The 25,300-nt window shown below is 41.2% G+C and overlaps 1 protein-coding gene across 3 annotated transcripts in view; it reads right to left on the bottom strand.

Moving 5' to 3' along the window:
• CRYL1 (crystallin lambda 1) overlaps window positions 1–25,300 on the bottom strand; it is a 71,916-nt gene that overhangs the window by 31,102 nt on the left and 15,514 nt on the right. For all 3 annotated transcript variants that reach the window (XM_068395622.1, XM_068395621.1, XM_068395620.1), the window contains 3 exons: window positions 20,710–20,836; window positions 4,529–4,690; window positions 188–382 (listed from right to left, as the gene is read on the bottom strand). In XM_068395622.1, the coding sequence (XP_068251723.1) occupies window positions 188–382; window positions 4,529–4,690; window positions 20,710–20,836 (484 nt within the window). The remainder of the gene's footprint in view (window positions 1–187; window positions 383–4,528; window positions 4,691–20,709; window positions 20,837–25,300) is intronic.

Raw genomic sequence — 25,300 nt, 5'->3', positions numbered from 1 at the left:
TATTTATAACTGACATCACTTCTTGCTGTTTTTAATTTACATGTTAATATATATTTCATGTTCATAAGGGAGATTTTAAACAAAGATGACACAAATTTATAGGAAATTTAAATATCCAGTCTTGCTTGTCACATCTACAAACTGGCAGTGTGTGTGTGTAGAAATCAGAAAAAAAACATATACATACACCCACAAGTCTCCAGGCTTCACTTATCACTGCATACTGGAGCCGATTCAGAACAAACCCCTCAATTTCTCTGTTAAGTTTGACAGGAGATTGACCAATCTTCTTCATCAGGGCGTATGTTCTCTCTGTAGTAGAAGAATCTGTTTCTGGATGAGGAACAATTTCAACCAACGGCACAAAGTAAGGTGGATTTACCTCAAGAAGAAACACAAAAGAATGTCAACATCAACAGATTAACAGAACAAGTTAATATAAAGCATCGTTATAGCTTGCTACTAGCATGGACATTTTCCAGTGAACACAGTAAGCCTGATGTTCAGACCCTGAAAAACTTCACCAATCCAAGAAAAGCTGGTGTATTAATTCAAATTAAAAACAATCAATCTTGCATTAAATCTAACTCTGTTTAACCCCAGCAAAGTTCATGGAGCTACACTAAAGATGATAGCACTCAAACAGTACTAGAAGACTTTATACTGACTTGAGTAACCGATGGTTTCTCAATATTCAGGCTGTTTGTTGTTGTACAACATATGGCCACCACCTGTCTTTCCAAATGAAGCAAGGCATTTCCTTTTAGATATTTGGAACTTTATAACAAAATTATTATTAAACACCACCTGTAAGATGCAACACTTAACAGATAAGCTGCTACTGGCCCAAGCCTGTAAATATATGCTAAACATAGTAACAGATATCACATAAAACATACTTCAATAAAGTTGCAGAACAGGTTACCTTCAAACACTGTACCTACTGTAAAAAAAAAAAATTACCTCTCCCTGACTCTTCCCAAATGTAACTTCTTATCAAGTCAAGACCTTTGTGTAATGTATTTTTGAAGTAATAAACAAAAAATTCTAAAGAATATCCTAGAAACAGCTAAAAGTTCTTCAGGTCATTGTGTTACAGGCAGTAACACTGCCTGCATGTTCTTTCCAAAAGCAGCAGTCCTTCAGCCATATTCTTAAGATGTTAAACTCAGCTCTCGGTCTAGTTTCCAGACAACAGAAGGAGCTAACATATCATAAATTACTAACAGAAATAACATGGACATTTAAAGGATGGTAATTAAGTGCTGATGCTTTCACCATGCTCCCTTATAGTCAACTGCTCTTAACTGTGCTCACATAAACACAAGTACAAGATTTAGTCACAGCAAGGTGCAAGCAGTTTTTCCTCTCTGCATGGTCTTTCTTTTCAGTACTTACAGTTCCTTTTATTGTAGGGTGTGACCAACATATAACCTGATGTAAGTTGCATCTGCTCTAACTACTAATGTAACACACTTCATTCTCTTTAAAGTGCCTTATGTTTCAATATGACCTTTCTCACATCAGTCTCTTTGGCAGTGCCACCACCAATGCTGAGAACACCATGATGGACACCATCACAGGTGTGGTGCCAGGCAATTTAGCAAGATCCAAAACACTGCAAGCACCAAGAAGTTCTCTGAAGGCTTTTCTAACCCTTAAGTATATCACAGGTTCTGCTCAGGAAGAGGAAAACTTAACTGTTGAGAGAGACTGAGGCTATTATAAATTTCTTCCAAGATCAGTGTTGACAGTCATCTTATTGAAATATTTTATTTCATGAACTTGGCACAGGGAGTATACGGGTGTGTTCATGAGCACACTGAGGAGACTTAGGAAGACAATTTTTTAGGAGTGAGATAACAGATTTTGGTAAAAACTAAAAGTGGTAAAATGTGGATGAAATTGGGGGTGGGGGAAGGTTTCTAAAAATGAGAAAGGGAATGCAAAGCCTTTCTTCAGGGAGCAGAAGAGCTCACCTTACTCAGCCTAACAAAACAAAAGCTAAGAAAGGATACGACAAAGTAAACACAGAGAAAGAATTAAGCTACCCAAAAACTGCCAACAAACATCAAATTAATTTTAATGGATTGTTAATAAGATTGGAACAAAAATTAGAAGACATGAACAACTTCCAACAGGAGTAGTGGAGTTAAAAAAAAAAAAATCTAACAGAGCTTAATACATTTTTAAGGTGATTTGATTGCATGGTTTCCTGTACGGCAAAGAACCTCACTCGATGGCACACAGCCTCCTCTAGCTCCATATTTCTAGCTGTGTGACACAGCACGCACATACAGTACACGAGAAATTAACTGCTCCGTAGAAAACCTCTGATGATACACTGCCTGAAACTGCTTGCAGAGAACAGCTGTACCTGCAAGTAGTGCATGCATTTCTATCATACACCTGTGCTATGAGATTTCATTTATTTTTTCTAATTACTGAACCTATTGCTATGTTAAGCAAAGGGATAAGTTCCTTCTGCCCTTTGAGCATTTCATTTAATTTCTCCTCAATACACTCACCAGTGCCAGACACTTTACAACTTTAGCTTTTAATTTTTCTAGTATATCAAATTCCACACTTCTTGTTTCACAGTGTCTTTCAGAGCTGCTTGCCTCCTGCAGCCATCATTCCCCATGTCCTACTGTCGTGTGTTCAAGATGTTAGGTTAAGGCCATGCTCAAGGCCATGGTTAAAACCAAAAAACACCAAAAGCCAACAACTACTACAAAGCAAGCATATTTCCCGATATAACAGATGCAGAAAGGCTCCTGGAAGAATACACTGGCTCACAGCTTCTCCAGTACACTCCCCTTTGAGTGAAGCTGAGATTACTAAGAAAATAGTCTCATCTGGATTGCAAAGCCATTTCAGAACAATTAGACATTTTACGGCACTCCAGAGTATTTGCTTTAGAAAAATACATATATCCTTACAACAGCAACCTAGAAAATATTTATGCAGGGACTAGCTATCTTTCCAGATCTGATAAAACCTAGTTTCAGAAGTGGCTCCTTTAAAGACTGCAGCTCAGACTAAATAATTCCACTGGTACAGACCAACTTGGGAAAACAGTAAGAAAGAGTAATGTAAAATCAAAGACTGACAAACAGAGAACAGGCAGAAGTCAAGGAACCGGTTAAAAAAAAAAAAAAATCATAGCTATAGTTACTTATTACGGAAGTCTAGAAGAGACATTATCTCTTCACTTGCACTACAGAAAGTTATAACCCAGAAAATACGAGATAAGGAACTACAGAATTTTAGACTGGAGGAAGGCTAAATTAGGCACAGATTCATACTTTAAGTTTGACTTTTTTTTTTTTTTTTTTTTAATTAAAAGGGGATGAAAACTACTTATACAGAAAGACACCAATCCTTTTGTTCCTTTTGCTTCCCAGTCACCCCAAGGCACAATGGTAGTGGTGGAGGGGTGTCAGAAGGTGACTGACTAAACGCTTTGATACTGTAGCATCAGGCTACAGGTAGCTGTAGAGACATTACAGTAAAGTTGTGCTGTATTTTTGTGTTCATATGGCCACTCTTGAGCGTGCCCAGGGAACTGACATTTATTTTACACCCTGAGGGATGCCCTGGAGAGACAATATGTAATTACCAAATTGCAGACAGCAGAGCAGTACCTTTCTCCAGATACTGCAAACCTTCAGAACAGCAGTCCTCTTAACTGATCTGTCAAACACCAGACATTAGGCTGACAAATTCTTAGCTATTGAGTAGTGGAAAACAGAAGCAGTAAGAATCCCAGGGATCAAGACAAAGTGCTCTTCCATGCTGAGGAGAAATGTGATAAACTGCTGTTTGGCAGCCCCACATAGACCTCTACAAAAGCTCACAGGTGCCCTTCAGCATTTTGAGGTTCTGCTGCCACCTCTAGTCACATCATTTCTGCATCACTGCCCTGTCCCAGCTGGTCAAAAAGCATGCAAATTCAGCTCCAAGTACAATTTGTTCCATTTCATCCACCTGATTTTCCTCTTCAAGTATACTGCTTCTGCATCAGAAGTCTGAAGAAACCAGAGTCAAAAGCTTCCATCCTTCATTGACATTACCTGACAAGCATATGCAGCTCACTCTTTGGATCCTTACTGTTACCCAGCAGGAGCTGAAAAAGGATACTAGAAAAGACTAATGATGCCATAAGAAGAAAGTAGGGAATTTTATAGGTTTGTCTTCAAAACACGGAATTCCTACATTTTGAGAGCCAGTAGTTTGAGTTACACACAACAATATGAGCACAACAGCTTACACAGAACGTATCTTGAGCCAACAGTATGAAACATGCGCACATCCTCTCATTTTAGTAGATGATGCTGCTGCTCACAGAATGACCAAACTAAAGCTTTTCTAATAAGTCAGGCCCCGGCACACTAATGATGGCACACAAGCACTCCAAATACCCTTCTGTATCTCTCAGTCTGTAGGGAAGAGTTTGGGATGCAGTTTAGTTAAACACCTGTACTACTACTACTACTACAAAAACAAAACATGCCATCATACTTACAGGATGTGACACAATACACTGCTTAACATGTTTAAGGCCAGTGAACAATTTGCTGGGTAAGAGACAAGAGGTTGAGCTGCTCAAGATAACATTGTCACCAACAATAAGATCTAACTGACTGAAAATCTTCTTTTTCAGTTCCAAGTTCTCTGGAGTACATTCCTGGAATAAAAAAACAACAAAAAAATCAGTATTAGAAGTCTTCTGATTCAATAGTATTTATCCATATATTTCAGACTTCACTGATCCCACCTTGACACCTAGGAACTCAGCACAAAGCATCTATTTTAATCAGCCTAGATATAGCAGTAAGCCATAACACAAAAATACCTTCCCACACATAAAGAAATGGAAAGCCCAATAGTTTCTCTACAGCAGAAGATGGACCACCACACACAACAGATTTAACATAAAACAAATGATTCTGCTTTGTCTAAAATATAGACTTCTACCTCACGCACAGAGATAACACAGTATGGAGGAATAAGAACTGGTCTCCATTTTTTTTAAGAGAATCTCACATGTTAGAAGTCAGTATTCTCTCTCAGACAAGATGGAAATGAATAGGTGTATCTCAAAAAGACAAACTTACAAAACTCCAGAACCATGGCAGAGATTCTAAGGAACAGTTCTGGAACCTGCACTGAAACACCTCTCTGACCCTCACACTTAAAAAGCTTAAATATCTCCATTCACTTCAACTCTGAGAAAGATTTCTGAAGTAGAGTGCACGCTATCAGAACTTCTTCCAAACTACTCAGCATGTTCAGCTCTGTAGTGTTGTATGAAATTTCACACGTATGAGACGAGCCACAATCTACAGTCACTAGAATTTCAAAGTTATCCCCAGGAACTGCCTGAAGGAGAGCATGCAGAAGTCTACCAGTCTGGGAGCAACAGGGACATGGGAGAATAACTACAGTGGGTCCCACAATCAACTGGAAAGACTTCAGTCTACAAGAAAACAGGGGAACAAAGCCAGCTGGTTTTCTGGGTTTTTTGGAAAGGTTTAAAAAAATCCAAACATGATCCCAAACTTTCAAAACCTCAGGTTTCCCCCCTTAACACACACAGAAAGTACCTGCTCTTTTCCAATGCTAACCTTCTCCCACCTGTCAGTACTTCATTCTGTCCTCCCTGTTATGCTGAACTGCACATGAGGGTAGGGAAAAAGACTATACATTTAATATAATGCAAAATTCACGTTTAATATAATGCAAAATTTACATTTAATACCTGCAGCTTCAGACAGACTCTGTGGCAGATATGCCCAGGGCCAGAGTTTTTAACCCAGTAAATGGGTTAAAAGTAATCTGAAGTCTTAAAAAATACGCAAGTTGCACGGAACAGTACTAAAAGTTCTGCGATGCAGAAGAGAGAAATAGGGGCATTTAAGAACTCCGGATAGAGCACAAAGTAACAGACTGCCTTATCAAATCAAAACGATACTCTGCTTGTAATTCCAGGATCCCTGTTTGCTGGTTAAGTTTAAATAGTTTCTTTTAGCAAAGCCAAAGATGAAGAGAACTCTGCAGATACTGTTCAAGCTAATAAAAGAGTTGCTCTGAATAGGTTTATTGTGAACTTGAAACTCGAAGCCTCCTCTCACATCAGATGATAATCAAAAAGGCAAACTCAAATCTGCTGGAAACTCAAACCTGCCACGGTTACGTAAGGTTTCTGAATGAGCCATTTGCTTGAAGTTTCTCGCATAGTGTCACAATTGTATTCAGATTGTTGGACCACTGCAATAAAGTTTCTGTCCTCATCAAGCATGCAATTATTTTCTTAGAGACACCAATTCCCTGAAGAACAGGGGGAAAATTAAGCTCTAAACAATCCATTAAGCAGGAACCTCACTTGCTGTCAGTTATGGAGCCTGGAGAGGTCTGAAGCTATTCTGTTTACCCTGAGAAAGAGAAGATCAAACAGTAAGCAGATAAGATACGGTTTTAAAGCTACCACAGTCTCTCTCAAAGAATCACTGCAAAAAGGTTAGCACACACCTCTACGCATTTTAAGTGACACTGTATATTTCTGTGCCCTTTTTGTAGAGGGGATCACACTTCTCAGTTTTGCAGTGAACAGTACCTCTTTATTCCAAGGTCTGAGCACCTGAACAAGGTTGTTACTAATCTGACTTCCAATTTGAACTTTATTAGGTATCTTTAACAGCCTGATCAGAACATGACAGTTGTTAATTTTTAAAACCCACCTCCTTGAAGAGCTGTATTGAATTAAAGGCTTAAAGGTAACAGGTATTACACTATTCAAACAAATCTTCAGAGAACACATAGCAGCTACTTTACCAGCCTATGAACTCTTGAAAAACTATTCAAAGATAAACACATACTAGACTCTCCCTAGCAGGCAACACTGGTACCCAGACAAGGTGACTGAGGTCTAGTTGCCCCTAATTAGAAAGCCGCACTCACATGACACAACCCCTTGAATAGCTGTACATGGAAAGCAAGGGAGTTTTATCTGTTTAAATGCAGTGTCTGTGGTTTTGTACAGGCCTTTCCCATCATGCTATCCACCATCTGCGCTCTCACACACGTCCACACTCATCTAAGTGCACAACTTCATTTACCTGTATTTAAATATTGGCATCTACCCAGGTTCTTCCTATCCATTCTCAGATATGCCAAGGTAGCAACTCATCTGTACCACCTTCTAGGCAAACACTCCCCAAAACACCATCTTGCACAATATCCTCTCCTTACACTAGCAATGGGAATCGCTGCCAAGGCCATGGATTTATTAGCACTGGGAGGTGAAAGAAACAAAGCATAGCCTGAAGTAAAGCACTGCAACACAGTGGTATGGTCCTAAAATAAGTGGTATTGTCCTATACAAGCATGGCAGTATAGGATGAAAGCCAAAGATCTAAAGTGGTTTGGAGAAGGTCAAAGATTAGCAACCATTCAGCAACAAGCAAACTACTTTCTGTAAGAGCATCTGGAGATGCTGTCACAGGGACCAGCATCGAGCCCTCTCTATAGCAAGTATGGAGTCTGATGGTAGTCACCAAGAATAAGGAATTGCTGAATAAAGAAGTCAAAGCCACAGTTGCACAATGATGAGTTCCCACCTCCTGATTAGATTCTGGCTGCTGCATATTCAAAACATAATCAAGAAAATATTTCTTCCCTAGCAATCTTAATATGAAGATTCATGATAATGTAAATTCCTGCAAGTGCAGACAGATCAATCTTGAGATCTCCTAGACCGGCTCTTCTAGACTCCTCTTCATTCCAGGACTGCATCCCATGCCATGGGATTCTTCCAAGCAGATTTTGGCCTAAACAGGCCACAGTTGTCTCCCTTGAAGGCAAGGGCTGTGATCCCACTTTTTGTCTTCCTTCTCCTCTGAGGACCCTCAGCTCCACCATCTCATAGTCACTGTAGCCAAGGCTTCCCCCCAACCTTCACATCTCCAACCAGTTCTTCCTTGTTTGTAAGTATGAGGTCCAGCACAGCATATCTCCTCTTCTGCTCCCCAACCACCTGCATCACAAAGTTATCACGAATGCATTCCAGAATCCTCCCAAATTTTTTGTGCTCTTCTGTGCTGTCCCCTCCAGTAGATACCGATGTAGTTGAAGCCCCGCCATGAAGATGAGGGCCTATGAATGTAAAGCTTCTTCCAGTTGTCTGAAGAAGGCCTTTTCTTCCTGATCAGGTGGTATGTAGCAGGCGCCTACCACAATGTCTTTCACATTGGTGGGCCTGTTAACCCTGACCCATGAGCTCTCAACTGGTTCCTCATTCAAACAGAGGCAGAGCTCTGTGGGTGCTAGCTCACAGCATGTAATGAACACTATAGGCAGCTATTCCTCTCCTACCTTCGTTTTGCACCACCTAATCCCCAACAGCTGTACTTCACTGCCATGCTGCAGGTGCTACAGCAAGAGTGCCTTGTAGCCCTTGCCCTAACCACAACTGAGGGCTTCAAGTAGCAGGTAAACTGTTTAGAAGCCTTAACTACTTTGATTGCTACAAGGACTCTCTTCAACTTCTGCAGTTAAGTGAGAATCTCCAAACATGCCACAAATCCTGGCTCTGTTCCTCTATTTATACACATATAATTACAGCATTTTAAGTGGTCTCAGCTTTTCAGTGCTGCAATTTAGCTGACAATTTTGAGGCACTTCTGTAGAACAGTTCCCAGAGTCAAGTGACAGCAATCCTCTGCTCTCGTAGAATGAAGACATAGCAGCAGCTTTCAGAGCACCAAACTATCTCACAAGCTGGACCCAGACTGTCAGCACTCCTGCAACAGGAACCACATTATGTCCAGCTTTTTGTGGGAATATGAAGATCTTCAGAGGATTAAGAGACAGAATTCTGAATCTCAGAAAAGCAGCTTTTTTGAAAGTTTTAGTGCTTAATCCATTTATACAAACACTTTCATTATCTTCTGTAGCTATAATCCACTAGAAAAAGAACTTCCCAGAAAAGACTTCAGGCATACTTGTTTTATTTTCAATCTACCAAGTCATTTTAGAACGCTGTATTTCTAAAACAAAGCCTGATTAACATAAACCTACATAAAGCAAGGACCTGTGGATTTTAAACAGCATTCAGGTTATCTGTATAAAGACAGACATTAAAAGAACCTGAAAAGAAGACTTGGAAATTTAATTAAGTGAAACAGATTTCAAAGCATTATTACTATAGCTAGCAACTGTACAGTCAAATACAACTATTCCATATAATTTTACCATATCTAAATAATAACGAAAAGATTCTTGTAAAAACCTAGTTGACTTCAGAAAGAAAAAGTACACATGCTAAAATAATCTCTCTGCAAATTAAACCCTGCAATTTTACAACCAATTCCGTTCCCTTCAATACTACTGTCAAAGTTGAGGTTACGGGAGTTATCAAAGCAAGACTGCATCTATTTGCTCCACTTGCGGATGCATAAGGACTGCTGTGTTTCTGTCATTACCACTGTTTTATAGAATCCATATCAAATTCAAATTATATTTTAAGCAAAATAGTGTTTAAAATGCTCACTACTATCATTAGTATTTCAGTTCTAATTATTATTATTTCTATTTAGGCTTCTGTATTGACATGCTAGTTTGGTCTTCTCCTGCAGGAGTTAGGTCTGTATTTCTGTCCTGGAAGGGTGAAGATGCACTTTCTCTTAAGGAAATCAGAGCTTCTTTCTAAAATTTTTCATGCGTTCAATAGGTTTGGTAACTTCACAAAATTCAAAATTATTACATATTTCAAATGTAAATACTTGACTGCAAGTATTTTGGACTTTTCCATCATGCTCTCTCCAAAAGTGGCAAAGTAGTTTTAGATGCTTATTCTGACACACTTTAAAGATGGACAGTATGTGGACATACCAGTACACCAGGATATTAAGACAAGATGCCAAATAAAAATGTATCATTTCAAACTGCAAAGATGGTGGGAAGAAAACATATTTACTTCAGTCTCCTTTTAGAATGTGTTATTACTCTCATCTGAATGTAAAGGCAGGGACAGCAGCTGGGCAGGAGACACACACTCTTGCACACGGCTGTATGGGTTTGGGATGCAGCACAGGAACATGTACACACAGCTGTTACTGAAGGAGTCCCCAGGCTACTGCACACCTTTCACTCTGGTGTCAGCACTTTGATCAGTTAACATAAGGAAGATTCAAAGGAAAAAAAACCAAACAAAATCACAAAAAAACCCCACAAAAACAACTAACAGCATAGACTCTGATAATTGACATAATTATGTTAGAGCATGACTAGAACGCGAGCCCCCAGCAGCCAGGGTCACGGGGAAACCAGTGGGAGCAACATGACTGTGCACTACAGCAGGGAGGCAAGGTTAAGTGGGACCTGACCTGTAACCCTTAGAGGTGATGCAGGAACCCAAACCACATGTGATACACACAACGGAACAGAAGCTCATCAGGTTGTTTGCCCCTTTTCCCCCTGCAGATATTCATTCCACATACCTGGGTATGCAACTTCCTCCAAGATGATTTCAAGCACATGTCCAAATACCAGATTGTTAACAAAAATGTTTGGTGACAAAAGACTCCTTAAGATGTGAAACAACTCTAGTTAGCTCAAAACAAGCCACACAACCTTGGCAACCAAGACTTTATTTTGAACCTGAACAAGAACTGGAATCCTATAAACCAAGGGTAAAAAAGCAGGACAAGGACAGCAGCTCCTTTAACTGAAAAACATATTGGCAACTTGTTAATGATGGGGCCACATTATCACCATTTAACACAATTATAAAAAAACATAAATAAAACAGAAAGGCATGGCCACATATGCTCATATCCTGGGGCTTCAGTAACAGACTTTCTATGGGGTAGGTATGCACTGAATGCTAAAATGCTTAACACAGGGGAGGAGAAGGAATCACATCACACGAGGATCTTTAAGAACAGGTCAACCCATTTTTGACAGAGTTGTCTACGCATGACTGATCCTGCCTTGGGGCAGGGGTTGGACTAAGTAACCTCTGAAGTCCCTTCTGGCCTGATTTAGGATAAGTCTGTAGCTGGTAGGTCAGCAAAGGTAAAGGTGAATCTTCTGATAAAGGTGGGGTCCTTTCATACACTGTTCTGCTGAGGAGTAGAGGACTAGAGCGAGTAGGATGACGCCCATACGAGTTTAACTCTGATTCATAGGGTGTGAACTTGTTTAAATTTCCATTTAAAATACAGTTATAAAAGTATCTTACAGCAAATCTACAGGTGCCTGGCTTTCAGAACAGTGCTAAATTCATATTCAGAAAACCTTTAATAGAATTCAAAACCATCAACTAAAGGACAGTAGATGAGTAAGCTTATTACAGAGCAGTTGTAAAAGCATCAGTTAAAATACCCGCACTTTCAGGCTAATCTAATTAAAAAAAAAAAAAAAAAAGAATTTAGGGCTATAACTCACTTAAAATCTAAGAAGTGATAACTTCTTAGTTGTCTTGAATTTATGAGTTCATACCAGTGGGAAATCTGATGCTTCTTAAATCTCTAGCTCTTGAGTGACATGAAAGACTGTCTACCACCTGATACTGTTACAAGTAAATAACACTTTGGCGAGGTGAAATCCAGCATTTAGATGGAAACATTTTGTACTTTCCTACAGTTCAGAAACATACCCTGTTAAGGAACTGGAGCAATAAAAATATCAAGTTACTGCCATTTTATACTGCTCAGAATAAATGACTGAGTTACTAATGTCTGTTGAAACTTTAGTACAAAATACAAAGCAGGTTTTCAGAATTACATTTTCTAAAATCAGAGTCAAACTTGCAGATTTGGGAGAGTTTGGGGGGGATTGTGTGGGTTTTTTTGTTTGGTTTGTTTTTTAACACACATACAAAAAATGAAGGCAAGTTTTGCTTCATCTAGTGTCAGTATCACGCCATCATCTTTTTCCATGATGTCCATGTGTCCTACATAACTCTGAAAGGACAGACAAGCTGATCAGGCTGCTACAGAAGAGATGAAAATCCTTTTTGTTCCCTTAGGGAAGGGCAATAAGATCTCAAACAGGTTGACTGACATCCTCCTCCCCACATCCTTTCTCAAAGGATCAGATCTTCTCCATTTTCTTCTACTGTGATCCCATCCACACTGAAAAATAGGGGAAGCGATCTAGGAAAGGCAATGGAAATACAATACAGCCCTAGAAAAGAGACCAAGGAGCACTGAAAGAGACCCTGAAGAGCAAGATTAACTGCTGGGCAGGATGACAGTTATGGCAATGAGTACCTCCTGTAACAGGGATCAAAGCCATATTCCTAGAATGTGTGGAGGACAACTTCCTCATGCAAGTGGTAAATGAGCCCAGTAGAGGAGGGGCCCTGCTTGACCTGTTGTTTGTGAACAGTGAAGGACTAGTGGGAGATGTGAGGGTCGGTGGCCATCTTGGGAATAGCGACCATGAAATGTTTTCGATAGTGGGGGAAGTAAGGAGGGGCAAGAGTAGAACTCCTGCCTTAGATTTCCGGCGGGCTGACTTTAGCTGTTTAAGAGGCTGGTGGACAGAGTCCCTTGGGAATCGGTCCTGGAGGGCAAAGGAGTCCAGGAAGGCTGGACATGCTTCAAAAGGGAATTGTTAAATATTCAGGAGCAGGCTGTCCCAGTCTGTAGGAAGGCAAGCTGTCAGGGAAAAAGACGGACCTGGTTAAACAGAGAACTTAGACTAGAACTTAAGGAAAAAAAGAGAGCCTACTTGCTCTGGAAGAAGGGTCGGGTAACTTGGGAGGTCTATAGGGACGTGGCCAGGTCGTTTAGGGAGAAGATTAGAAGGGCCAAAGCTCAATTAGAGCTCGATTTGGCTGCTACAGTCAAAGACAACAAAAAAAGCTTCTACAAATACATCAACAGCAAAAGGAGAGTCAAGGAGAGCCTCCACCACTTGCTGAATGAGGAGGGTAGTGTAGTGTCAGGGGATGAGGAAAAGGCAGAGGTGCTCAATGCCTTCTTTGCCTCGGTCTTTAATGTCAAGACCGGTTGGCCTCAGGAGACTCGGCCCCCAGAGCCTGAAGTTAGGGACGGGGGGCTGTGTGAACCTCCCAGGATCCAGGAGGAGATGGTTAGTGACCTGCTGTGCCAGTTGGACACCCACAAGGCTATGGGCCCGGATGGGATTCACCCCAGAGTAATGAAGGAACTGGCAAATGAACTTGCCAAACCACTCTCTGTTATCTACCGGCAGTCCTGGTTAACTGGAGAAGTTCCAGCTGACTGGAAATTAGCAAACGTAACGCCCATCTACAAGAAGGGTCGGAAGGACGATCCAGGGAACTATAGGCCTGTCAGCCTGACCTCGGTGCCAGGCAAGGTGATGGAACAGATCATCCTGAGTGCCATTACACAGCACATGCAGGACAATCGGGGCATCAGGGCCAGCCAACATGGATTCAACACGGATTTATGAAAGGCAGGTCCTGCTCGACCAACCTGGTCTCCTTCTATGACAAAGTGACCCGCTTAGTAGATGAGGGCAGGGCTGTGGATGTAGTCTATCTAGACTTCAGTAAGGCATTCGACACTGTCTCCCACAGCATCCTCCTGGACAAACTGGCTGCCTGGGGCTTGGATGTGTGGACTCTTAAATGGGTTAAAAACTGGCTGGATGGCCGATCTCAGAGAGTGGTGGTGAATGGGGCAAAGTCCAACTGGCGGCCGGTCACTGGCGGTGTTCCCCAGGGCTCAGTTCTGGGGCCGGTGCTGTTCAATATCTTTATAGATGATCTAGACGCAGGGATTGAGTGCACCCTCAGCAAATTTGCAGATGACACCAAGCTGGGTGGCAGTGTCAATATGCTGGAGGGTAGGAAGGCCCTTCAGAGGGATTTGGACAGGTTAGATAGATGGGCCGAGACCAACGGCATGAGGTTCAACAAGAACAAGTGCCGGGTCTTACACTTTGGCCACAACAACACCATGCAGCTCTACAGACTGGGGGAAGAGTGGTTAGAAAGCGGCCCGGCGGAAAGAGACCTGGGGGTGCTGATCGACAGCCGGCTAAACATGAGCCAGCAGTGTGCCCAGGTGGCCAAGAAGGCCAATGGCATCCTGGCCTCTCTTAGGAATAGTGTAGCCAGCCGGTCTAGGGAAGTGATCGTCCCTCTCTACTCGGCACTGGTGAGGCCGCACCTTGAGTACTGTGTTCAGTTCTGGGCCCCGCACTTCAAGAAAGATGTTGAGGTGTTGGAGCGAGTCCAGAGGAGGGCGACCAAGCTGGTGAAGGGTCTGGAGGGTCTGAGCTACGAGGAACGGCTGAGGGAGCTGGGGTTGTTTAGCCTGGAGAAGAGGAGGCTCAGAGGTGACCTTATTGCCGTCTACAACTACCTGAAGGGAGGTTGCAGCGGAGTGGGAGTTGGCCTCTTCTCCCAGGCAACTAGCGATAGGACAAGAGGACACAGCCTCAAGCTTCGCCAGGGGAGGTTCAGGTTGGACATGAGGAAGAATTTCTTTACAGAAGGGGTTATTAGACATTGGAATGGGCTGCCCAGGGAGGTGGTGGAGTCACCATCTCTGGATGTGTTTAAGAAAAGACTGGACATGGCACTTAGTGCCATGGTCTAGTTGACAGGGTGGTGTAGGGGCAGCGGCTGGACTCGATGATCCCTGAGGTCTCTTCCAACCTGGTTGATTCTGTGAAATTTGTAATGGTAGACAACACCAATTGTTACATGCGCAGGATAGATGGGGAGTGAATGTTAGAAAGTTTGGAAGGACAAAAGTCCATTCAGCAGCACCATCACAGCAGTGACACATGCAAGCTGTTTACCCAAACATAGTCTTTCAGTTCAATTCAAACACTGACCTAATAAAGTATTCTACAGCAAGTCTTTGAGATCAGACTGTTTCAAACCCTAAAATGAGGAAAAGAGTTTTCTCAAAACCTCTACAAAGACAGCGAGTCACATGCTTAAAACCAGCTCCCTAGAAGCCAAAACATAACTTCTGGTGCCTCACGTCTATGTTTAAGATAAGTTGGTAATACAGGCCTAAGCTTATATTTACCCAGCTGAGAATAAATGACTCACGTTGTCTGTCCAGTGCTCAGAGCTGACCAGTGACCAGTCCAGAAGCCATGTTACTGCAATGCTTGCACACTCTGCCTTCCAGCAGCTTCATATTTACAGACGTACATCATTAACGCACCTTCCAAACCAAGATGGTTGTCTATCCTATGAGCTCAGGGCAGCTGAAGACATTTTCACCCATTGCTGTCTGCAGATATTCCCTCATCCCCAGAAGTAAAATGGTTCTTGAAAGCCATCAGGAAAGTAAAACAAGAGCTAGTGGCAGAAACTGGTAGCAGACAATCAAAGACAATTTTTTTATGACAGGAGACATGACACTCCTACTGTCAAGGCTCCCAAGTCAATGCTGGTTTCCCATTCTGAGGCACCACCAGACTTTTTGAAAGCTGTGCTTAAGCTGGTAACACTCTTTTTCTAAATATGTCTAACAGAGAGACAAAGAGTCAGGAAGATCTAAAAGAGACCAGGCTGAAGATCTATTAGTGTTGTTACCAGCAGTTCAAAAGTGTGTGCAGGTGTATTGGGGGTAGGGGGAGGGGGGAGTACACCCTCTCTTTTTAAAGAAGGGAAAAAAAAAAAATAAAGACACTGTTCTAAGGGTTTTAGAGATAGTTCCTTTAAAAGGAAATACGAGAAATACCTCAGACCACAAGGTATAAGTTACAAGCTTTATTTCACCCCCTTGCTAGTCTTGCTTTGTCCCATGCCACAGCACAACTGACAGGTTTGAAGATCACCTCTCAGCCACCCTCCATGCCCACCTTCAACCAGCCTGGCCAGGCCTCACAACTCACCAGTGTACACAGCAGCTCAAGTGTCAAGAGTAAGATCTTACTTAGTCATCTTATCCTCCTCTGAAAGCTAGTAAACTTTATTATTCTGTTAGTAAATTGTTCCAAAGCAAAGCATTTAAAAAGATATTGTTTCATTTTACTAGCAGTGCGGTAAGAGAGTTCTGCACTGCTTTCTATTGAGCTTGCATTATTTAGGAACTAGACACACATCCACTCAAATCTGTTTTTAATAGTGAAAGGCGTACTAACAAGTTCAGTGCCCAATAGTCACATAAGGACAAAAGACAAAAGTCATCATATATTTACACAGGAAAAGTTAAGAGCACAATATTAAGAAACATTTACCTCGCCCATGAGTGTCCCATGCCAAGGACATTACAATACAAATGCATCCATTAATTTGTCTCCATGGAGTTTTCGGCTAATGGAAATGTTATTTCAGAATTAAAGCTTTTAGTGATGCAAGAGGCTTGCAGTGCACATTCACCTAAATGCTATAGGTTATGCACTTACTCTAAGTAGCACAGAAAAGCTCCAAGAAGTGAAACAGGGTGAATACTCAGTTTTAGAGCAAAAACCAGACTGTTGGCTTCTGAAGTTGATGCAAAGCACACTAATCAAGACAAGTTACTTCATAAAAGTGCTCAGGAGATGGAATATATAAAATAATATGCATCAAGGCATACCTTGTTTTTAAAGGTTCGTGACATTACTGTTATGAATTTTCTCATTATTTCTTGCATCTTTTTCACTATTATATCTTCACTAATGTAATTTAAGCAGCTCTGCTTTTTCACTGCTTCATCCCATTTGTTTTATGTCCCACGAAAACAACATAGAAGGCAACTGTCTGCAGAATTCATTCAAGGAGTGCAAACATCAAGGAAATTTTTAAAGCTTGAAGTGGACTTACTCTACAAAGGCAAAATTTGAAAAGAAGTTAAGATTTAACCAACTGAAATCTAGGGTAAAGAAATGCAATTCTCATGGAAGTCTTCTAACAAGTTAATCAGTAGGCTGTATCATTAAGCAAGAAAACAGAGTCCTCTATATTCAACTAATATTAATGCAACTGATGTTTTATTTTTTAAGTAACTAAAAGTCAGGACACTTGCACTCATGAGTTACAACTAGTCCACTTTGTCCTTCCAGGTTCAAAGCTGCACTAGGCAACGTTTCTGAAGTTTAATACAGTTCAGCCAGAAAGCAGTCTGTTCATTGCTGAAATAAGGCTGTGAGCCTAGAATTAAGATTCTCTTATATCTGTTCCACTCCCCTTCCAAGAGCAAATTAAGGACTAGTTCAAATAATTTGCCCTCTTACATTGTGTATTTGTTAGCATTTTGTATCAAACAAAAATTTGATGCTATGGTTTGAAACTGTTGAGCTGATATGAATACCACCAACAGTGTTTCACACATACAATTTGTTACTTATAGGCATACTGCAGTTACTTCATTTTTTTTTTTATTTATATGATTAATGACTACATGTTAAGAGACATCAAAAGGGTTAAGGGAACATGAAATAGTACCAGGAAGCTTGAATTACCCCAGGTAGATTGTTGCTATTCAGAGACTATCAACACAACAACACTGTCTTCAGCTATCTGAAGGGAACATACAGAGAAGCCAGGTTCTTCTGAGGTTCATGGTGGTAGGACGAGGGGCAAGAGACTAGAAGTGAAATTCCAATTAGATATTAGAAAAGAAGTTTAATAATAAGGGTAATCAAATGTTGTAACAAGTCACCCAAAGAGACCAGAAGTGTTTATCTTTAGAGACATTCAAAACTCTACCGCACAAATCCTGAGCATGCTGATGTGAGCTGGTCCTGCAGCAGGTTGGACCAGATGACTTCCACAGGTCCCTTCCAGCTCAAAATTACTTTGATTCTGCAACATTTGCCCAATGCCTGTTTCGTAGATCAGCTAATGATAGCAGGGATGGATGATGCAGCCCCTGATTTAATCTGAAATAGCATGCAGGACCTTGTTCAAAAATCCTACTGCTGAAGAGCCTCTCTAAGAGGAACAATAGCATACCAAGATTCAACATCTCTGTAGGAGTAACAAGAGCCAAGAACTCCATCACAGCTGTGCTTAGCTTCAAAAGAAACTACTACAATAAAAGTGAGGATACTAAGGAGATGCAAAGTTGGCAGTAAGAAGGATCAGGTCTTTACAGGTAGCATACAGAGAAAGTAAAGATACCATATGGACATACGAGGTAGTAAGAAACACTTGAAAGAGCAAAAGAAAACAGGCGGAACTAGGAGAGTCTACTAGAAACAAGGCAGCCTTCACAAAGTTGAGGCAGTACCAAAATGAACGTGGCCATGTAGGCTGTTAATTTGTCAAAATAAGACTAAACAAAGGGGACACCTTCCCCCACACATACAATTTACAAGAGGAATAATTAAAAAAATCCCCCTTTTCCAAAATACATGGAGAAGAAGAATGCACAGGACCAAGAGATGTTCAGAGTACAGAATGATGATCATCTGGAAAACACACACAGAACAGCGATTTCTTTGCAACTGTTCTGTTTCTCCTTCTAATCCTTGAAGATGACTGAAGTCTTAGTCTTGGGGACTCCCAGGGTCTGTCTCAAGTCATAGAACAGAGGAAAGGGGAACCAGAACCAAGGTACTAGGACATGTTTTCATACGGTTTGGATATCCCACACAGTAACAGTGATATACAACTGCTCACTTGAAACAAAACTGAATGTACACTATTTTGGTACCAAAGAGCAGAAGAGTGGCAAGCATGATGCAACTTTTAAAGGAACTTCAGGAAAGATCTCAACAAGCAAGTTAAGAGAAAAGGGTAGCACTGAATGAGTATTACATAAACGGAGAAGAATCAAAGCAACTTTTTTCAGAGGGGAGTCCCGATTCACAGACCTAGTAGAATTCTCTAAAAGAAGCAGCAAGAACAGGCAGAGGAGTCATGTAGCTGATGCAGTCGGTGCGAATGCCCAAGAAGTCTTGCAACAAAAAACCAGTAAAATCTTTCAAGGAAGTCAACTGGTCACATGTGAGATAAAAGGTCCTTTCGTGGACAGTAACTGGTAAAGGGACAGTAAGTCAGTTCTTACTCAGTGGAAGATGCTGACCAGTGCTCTTTCAAAGGCATCTGTGCCCTTTGTTACATCCATTCATACCCTGAAAGTTAGCTCATAAAATTAAGTCAGTCATCATCATTACAACTACAAACATTTGTGGAAGGACTTTACAGGATTGAATAACTAGACAATAAACTTGCAGATTAAACTCAGCAGAAGTAGGTGATACATATGTGAAAACAATAATACGAACTGACAAGCTCTGAGCTCATTACTGATGAAGGAGTAAGATACTGGGCTAACAGTATACAGTTTCATGATCTGTAGAAAAGGAAGTGAACACAAAATAGTATACCACTGTAAGAATCTATAGTACATTCACACCTTGACTCCTGTGTGAGGTTTTGCTCTGCCTCCGACTCTCTCCCCCTCCACCTCACCAACTTGGGAAAAAGAAAAGGTTCTGCAAATCTGTCTCCTTTTAATTCAATTTATTATTAGGGATGTGCTGCAGCTAAGTAGACTGTGGGATTTACAGCCTGAAACAGTATAAATTGTCATCTCTTGGGTGCAGCACACATATGTGTAGAGACAGTTAATGGTACAATACTGGAATAATACTGGGGGACTATGCAAAGCAGAAGATGCCAAGTCCAATCCAAACTCATTCATACTTTATCCCAGAAATGGTCCCTGATTCAGCTGTTCCCTGAACTATGCTCATGCCAATAAGCATACAAATAGTTACGCAGCCACAGGCTATCATGTTTAGTAATACAGCTTGTTCCCCATCCCAATTTTACTTAGCAGAACAGATTCCAGCCCTCTATATCAACCCTGTTCTTAATAATCTTAGCACTGTCAGATAGCTGCTTTTGGCTCCAGTGTTCCCTCACAGTCAGACAGAAGTCATCCCTGGGCATAGTGGTCCCTAGAACATGTGGTGTTCCCTAAGAGATAATTTATCCCCCAAGAATCTTCTGCCCCCCATCCCCTCACATTTGTCTTTTTAATTGGTTGTCTTCGTTTAGCCCATACCTGGCGCTAAACAGTAACAGCTGCTCTCTTACCCAATGTCCCTTCCCCAACCGAGGACGGGAATTTGGAAAAGGAGGGAGACTTGTGGGTTAAAGTTAAACAGATTTAATAAAATAAAGAAACCAATATCAATGATAATACAAAACACACAAAATTATACTTAGCTACATAGCGCTGGCAAATTGCTCCAGGAATGGTAATCATTGAGAATGAAAAAGAGGTAGGATAAAAGAGAGGAGAGCAAAAAGAGCCCTGCTCCTCCCCAGCAAGCTTTGCCTCTTGTAGTGAACTTGATGTTAATGATATAGGATACACCTGTGGGCCAGCCTGGGTCAGCTGCCCTGGGTTTAACTGCTACAGAATGCTCATGGCCTTATCACCATGGCTGGCCACAAACTGAAACAAAATCTAACAGAAACTTGATTCTATAAATTTTATCCCATGAAACCAGGACACAGGTACAGTCTTTGTTACATATGGAGGTCAGCAATTCTCTCTTGGCTTAGCCAGCCACCAGCCTCTTCCAACATAACCTAAAAGAAACTTGCAATGACTCTCGAGTAGGGAAATCCTGCAAAGAGGCATCATCTCCCATGTCAAGTACTAGGCTAGAAAGAACTTTAACAAGCACAACCATCCTTATGTGGTCAGGATGTCGAACTCTCCATTGCGCATCGACTGCACAGCACAGCTCTTGATCATCTTTCTAAATTTGTTTGCTAGTTGTCAAATACTTGCTTACCTGAATGAAAGTAGCACCCTCTACTGCTGCCTTCAGGTCTGTACAGATGCTAATGAGAGCCAACTGCTGCTCTGCACTCAAAGCTCCTTTCAGGAATCCCGACTCCTCCAGCTCTTTCATTTGTTTGCTGACAGAAACAAGATATACACATTTAAGTACTTTATCATTGTTAAGCCACCATTGATTTTTTAAAAAGTTTCTTAACAAACCAGTAGTACTCTGCTATTTGCCATGCCACTGCATATATTTATAGTCAAAAATATAAAGGTTCATTTCAGACATTTCTCTTTGCTCCCCCGTCTTATAATATTTTTTTCTTCTCTTCAAGCACAGACACCTCCAAGATCCACTCCTAGACGCAAGCTTGTCACCACCTCAAACCTGTTTTCACTGGTGCAGGATCAGCAAGTTTTTCTAATAGGAAGAGAGGCCCCTTTAACATACTTCATCTAGTTTTACAAACAACAGCTGTTTTGTTATGAAGCTTCCCTGTAGGAACACTGTTTAACTCTATAGAAATAAATAAATACATTCCATACAGCCAGGAGTCCTTCCTAAAAAACCCATACCACTACATAGGTAATGACTACAGAGCAAGTGCCAAAAAATTCAATTAGTTACTAAATTGAGTGGCCAGAGCTTGAAATGAATGTTCAAGTACACACTATTGCTGGGGCTGGACATGCCACCTTGGAAAAAGTCTCTACAGTCTGAAACTCTGAACGTCCAGAGCAAGCAAGTAATTTTCAAAACTGTTAAAAGTCAGTTAGAAGAGCAATTTCCACAGAAATTAAGTGGGATTAAACTATCTGATCACAATCAACTTAAAGCTATTTGATGTAGCCATTATCATGGTTAAATCTGTCAGTTACCTCAAGCCAGAACTCCTCTGAGCCATTGGTTATTATTCAGCAAAAATTGCTCATCCTGAAGAAAGGAGGAAATTGAGCTAATGATTAGCAGCAGGAAAAAAAAAATAATCCTTTCTTCTCCCTACCAATCTAGTTCTGAAGCACTGGCTTCTTTTTGAATTCCTTTTTTACATGAGAAATAAATGGCACTTGCCACCCAGTTGGAGGGTGGGAAAGCTGTAGCAACAGAGAAGCTGTACAGCCTGGAAAAAGTATTTTTGTACTACACAAATCATACAACTGAACACAGAAATAACCAGTGATCCATCATGTGTTTCCTAAGTGACTGTGGCACTGGGGCAGTCTTCATTAGGGGCTTTACAGGACAGTATATGTTAAATGGGTAGAACTTATTTATATAAGCCCAAATGATCTCCACTCCCAGCCACACCTCAGTCCTTAATACACCTGCCCAGGCCCCTCCATGTACCCAGACAGTAACACTGATTTATTCTTGTATCTAGAGACCTCATAGGAGATGGGATCCCATATGTTTATCACAATCTACAGCAACCAGAGACAGACACCATCCTAAGTCCTTAGGAAGCAGGACAGGCAGCCAGCCACAGGGTTGGGATAACATCAGCCCCAGGCAGCTTCTCCAGTCCAGCTCCAGCACTTACACCCTGGGGCAGCATTTCCTTACCCTCTGCCACTGACACCACTGCAGCCACCAGCAATCCTAAACACCCCAGACAGGGAGCAACTGGACCCCAGCTCTCAGTTGCTTTATGAAGTTGTGGGAAGCGTCATCTATATTTTTCAAGTAGCATTTTAAAGTAATTGAAAAGGAAGAGGGATGTAGATCATACTGCCTCTTTTTCTCTCTACTCCTTTCAGACCACCTACTGAGCAACAAGGGATAATGCACTCGAACTTTGTCAAACCATCCTTTTATTTAGAGCTCTTTCCTGTCAACAAGTATTGAGTCCATAGGTCAAATAAAAACATTAAGCTTCCTCCTCCAGATTTTCCTAAACAAAATGAGAGGGATTCATCTCACCTACCCTGTCAACATGCACATCTGAGACAATCATCTCCAGCTCTCTTTTAGAGAAGGGAGAACGAAGTGTTTCAGGTGCATTCATCTGATCTTTTTTAGGCATCCAAGTATGCAATCCATCTTGTTTTATAATGGAAGTACCTATTTTTCCCCCCTCAAGAGAATATAGCTCAGAATGAGACATTTAGACCACAGTATTCTGAAGTCACCAAAGATGAAAGCTTGCAGGGATTTATTTAAAGACAATCCAGTTCCTACTTAACTATACAGAAGCAAGGCACACCTCAGCAGAGATTCACTGAGCCCTCAGATCTTTAGCTTGAACTGGCTCACTAAATCTACCATTAACTTCCAAAGAATCGGAATTTTACTTGCAACATCCATGTAGTTGTGTTGTGTCCAAGAAAATACAGCAAATATAGGCTCTACTAGTTTTATTGTGGCTTTATTAAGAGGTCATAAACACGTGCTGCTCTGCAAGTTACTCTGATGTCCTTTCTTCCACGCTGAGTAGTGGAAAAGAGAACACTTGTTTACCAGGAAACAAAACAGCTTCTTTCTGACACCAACCCAGAGCCGCAATACCTTATTTCTGGGAGCAATTCCACTAAAAATCAAGGTAAAGAACACTCGGTGGCCACTTAGCGGTAGCCAAAAATGCACAGAGCAGTTCTGCTCCTGGTTTAGCGCAACAGTCAAAAAAAACATATACTTTCAGATCACCGTGGACTTTGTACATTAAATCAAAGTATTTCCAGTAACTTGGGAGTAGGTAACATGTCAACAGAGGCTCTCTTTGAAGCCATGTAAAGGTGACAGCGCACCTTCCAAACCAGAATATGCGCCCCTATTTTGGACTGGGAAGAACAAAACCAACAACAACAAATATCCACGTGCATACACACACAGCACTAACTCCTACAAGCATTAACTTTCTCCTCTTCAATGAGCTACTTCAGCAATTAACTCCAGATAATCATTTCTGTACTGCAAGTTCTAACACTTTCTCTTTATTTTTGTCAGAGATGATCATGGACAATGATTTTTGACTCTTTTAGGCAGAGGATGCCTGGGTAAACAGCTAGGCATTGCATTCTGTTTACATTGGACATGAGCTTTGAAAAGGTTCCATTTTAATTCTTAGCGGAAAAGGAAGCCACATGTCATACACTTTTTAGACACTGCTCAGGTCTGTCCGGTTTGCTTCCCAGGCACCCCTTAGACTTGGCATTAAAATTAGTATTTCTACCAGTTTATACAGTCCAAAACTGATGAAAAGAGTTCCATTACTAGCTTTCTGCCTCTCTTCTCAAATATGGATTTAGGCTCAAAAACCTAGACCTTTCCTACCCAACGCTAAACTAGCCAGAAATTCCTTTTAGTAAGTTTTGTTTAAGAGTGCTTCAAGGAAGAAAAAAAAAAAAAAACAAAAAACAAAACCCCAAAATGTGCTCAAACACACACACCCCCCCCAGGCAAAGTCACAGAAATCAGCAGGAAATCCATCAAGTGTCTGGAAGAGTTCCCCATTTGGTTTCTTAATGACATAGAAAATGGATGGCTGGAAAGCAGCAGACTTCTCCCTCTTGAGCAATCTGCATGGCAAGGGATAGGAAACAGGAAGCTTCAGCTCCATTTTCCAAGCTGCCAGGGTACACCACAGCTTGCTAGGCAGAAGTTCCATCGAAGACTTAAGGCTTCTAAGCGCACTAAAGGTGCTAGTGCTTCATCTGTAAAGAAACAGGTGCACCTAAGCTAAAGTATCCAAACTTCTGGCTCCTTCACACCTTGTGAGGCGAGATAAGGAACCAATAATTGACAAGGAATCAATAATTCAAAAGGTCTTAACTATCCATTCATCAGAAGTTTGTTGCCCGGGAGCTCTTGCTCAAATCCAGCATACTCTTGCTCATAGGCTGTATATTGCTATTAAAATAGCAAAATTTAAGTTTGAAGAGACCACAACAGAATTTGTTCCTTCTTTGAAGAAGAGGGTGAAGTTCTTGTTCACCTTCTGTGCAATACTACACATGCCAGTCCATGATTGGTAACTGAGGGATTCAGAAATGCTAGGGTCACAGACTAAAAGAATTGGCTTTTATTTTTCTTCCACAAGCTCTTACAGAAGTTTGCAGTACCTGTCTCTGGTTCCACACCTTTCCTTCTCTGCCAGTGACGACCATCCTGTCATTTCTACTTCTCTGTCATAAGCCATTACACACTACACTGTGCATCAAGAACATAATTTCTTAATTAACCCGCAAAACCACCACCTTCATCCTTTGCAACTTAAGGTTGGACTGTTTTTTTTCCCCCTAAACAAAAATCTTTCTGTTAACATCACCAATCTTCACGTTAGCCATTTATTTAAATTAGTATGGTTATTTAAAGCATGGAATAAGCAATATGTGCATTACTTACATTTTGGGCTTCCTTCCCAGGAAATTTTCTTCTTTGGGCCCATTCACCAGTATATTTATTGACATTTTGGTTGTTTTGTTCCACAAATGAATTTTAAGTCTTCCAAATGCTAAACCCACTTTATATTCCCCTGGGGTATCAGACTGCCACAAAAGTGTGGGCAAAGGAAGGGACCTTCCCCTGATACTTCTCATACATCAGGGCACAAACCAGAGCGGTTTGTACAGTGCACCACTGACCCTTACTGCATGGCTTT

Source organism: Nyctibius grandis, chromosome 2 (genome assembly GCF_013368605.1).
Source record: "Nyctibius grandis isolate bNycGra1 chromosome 2, bNycGra1.pri, whole genome shotgun sequence".
In the NCBI taxonomy this organism is placed as follows: domain Eukaryota; kingdom Metazoa; phylum Chordata; class Aves; order Nyctibiiformes; family Nyctibiidae; genus Nyctibius; species Nyctibius grandis.
Note: the sequence above shows the minus strand (reverse complement) of the source record. Positions and strands in the feature narration are given on the sequence as shown.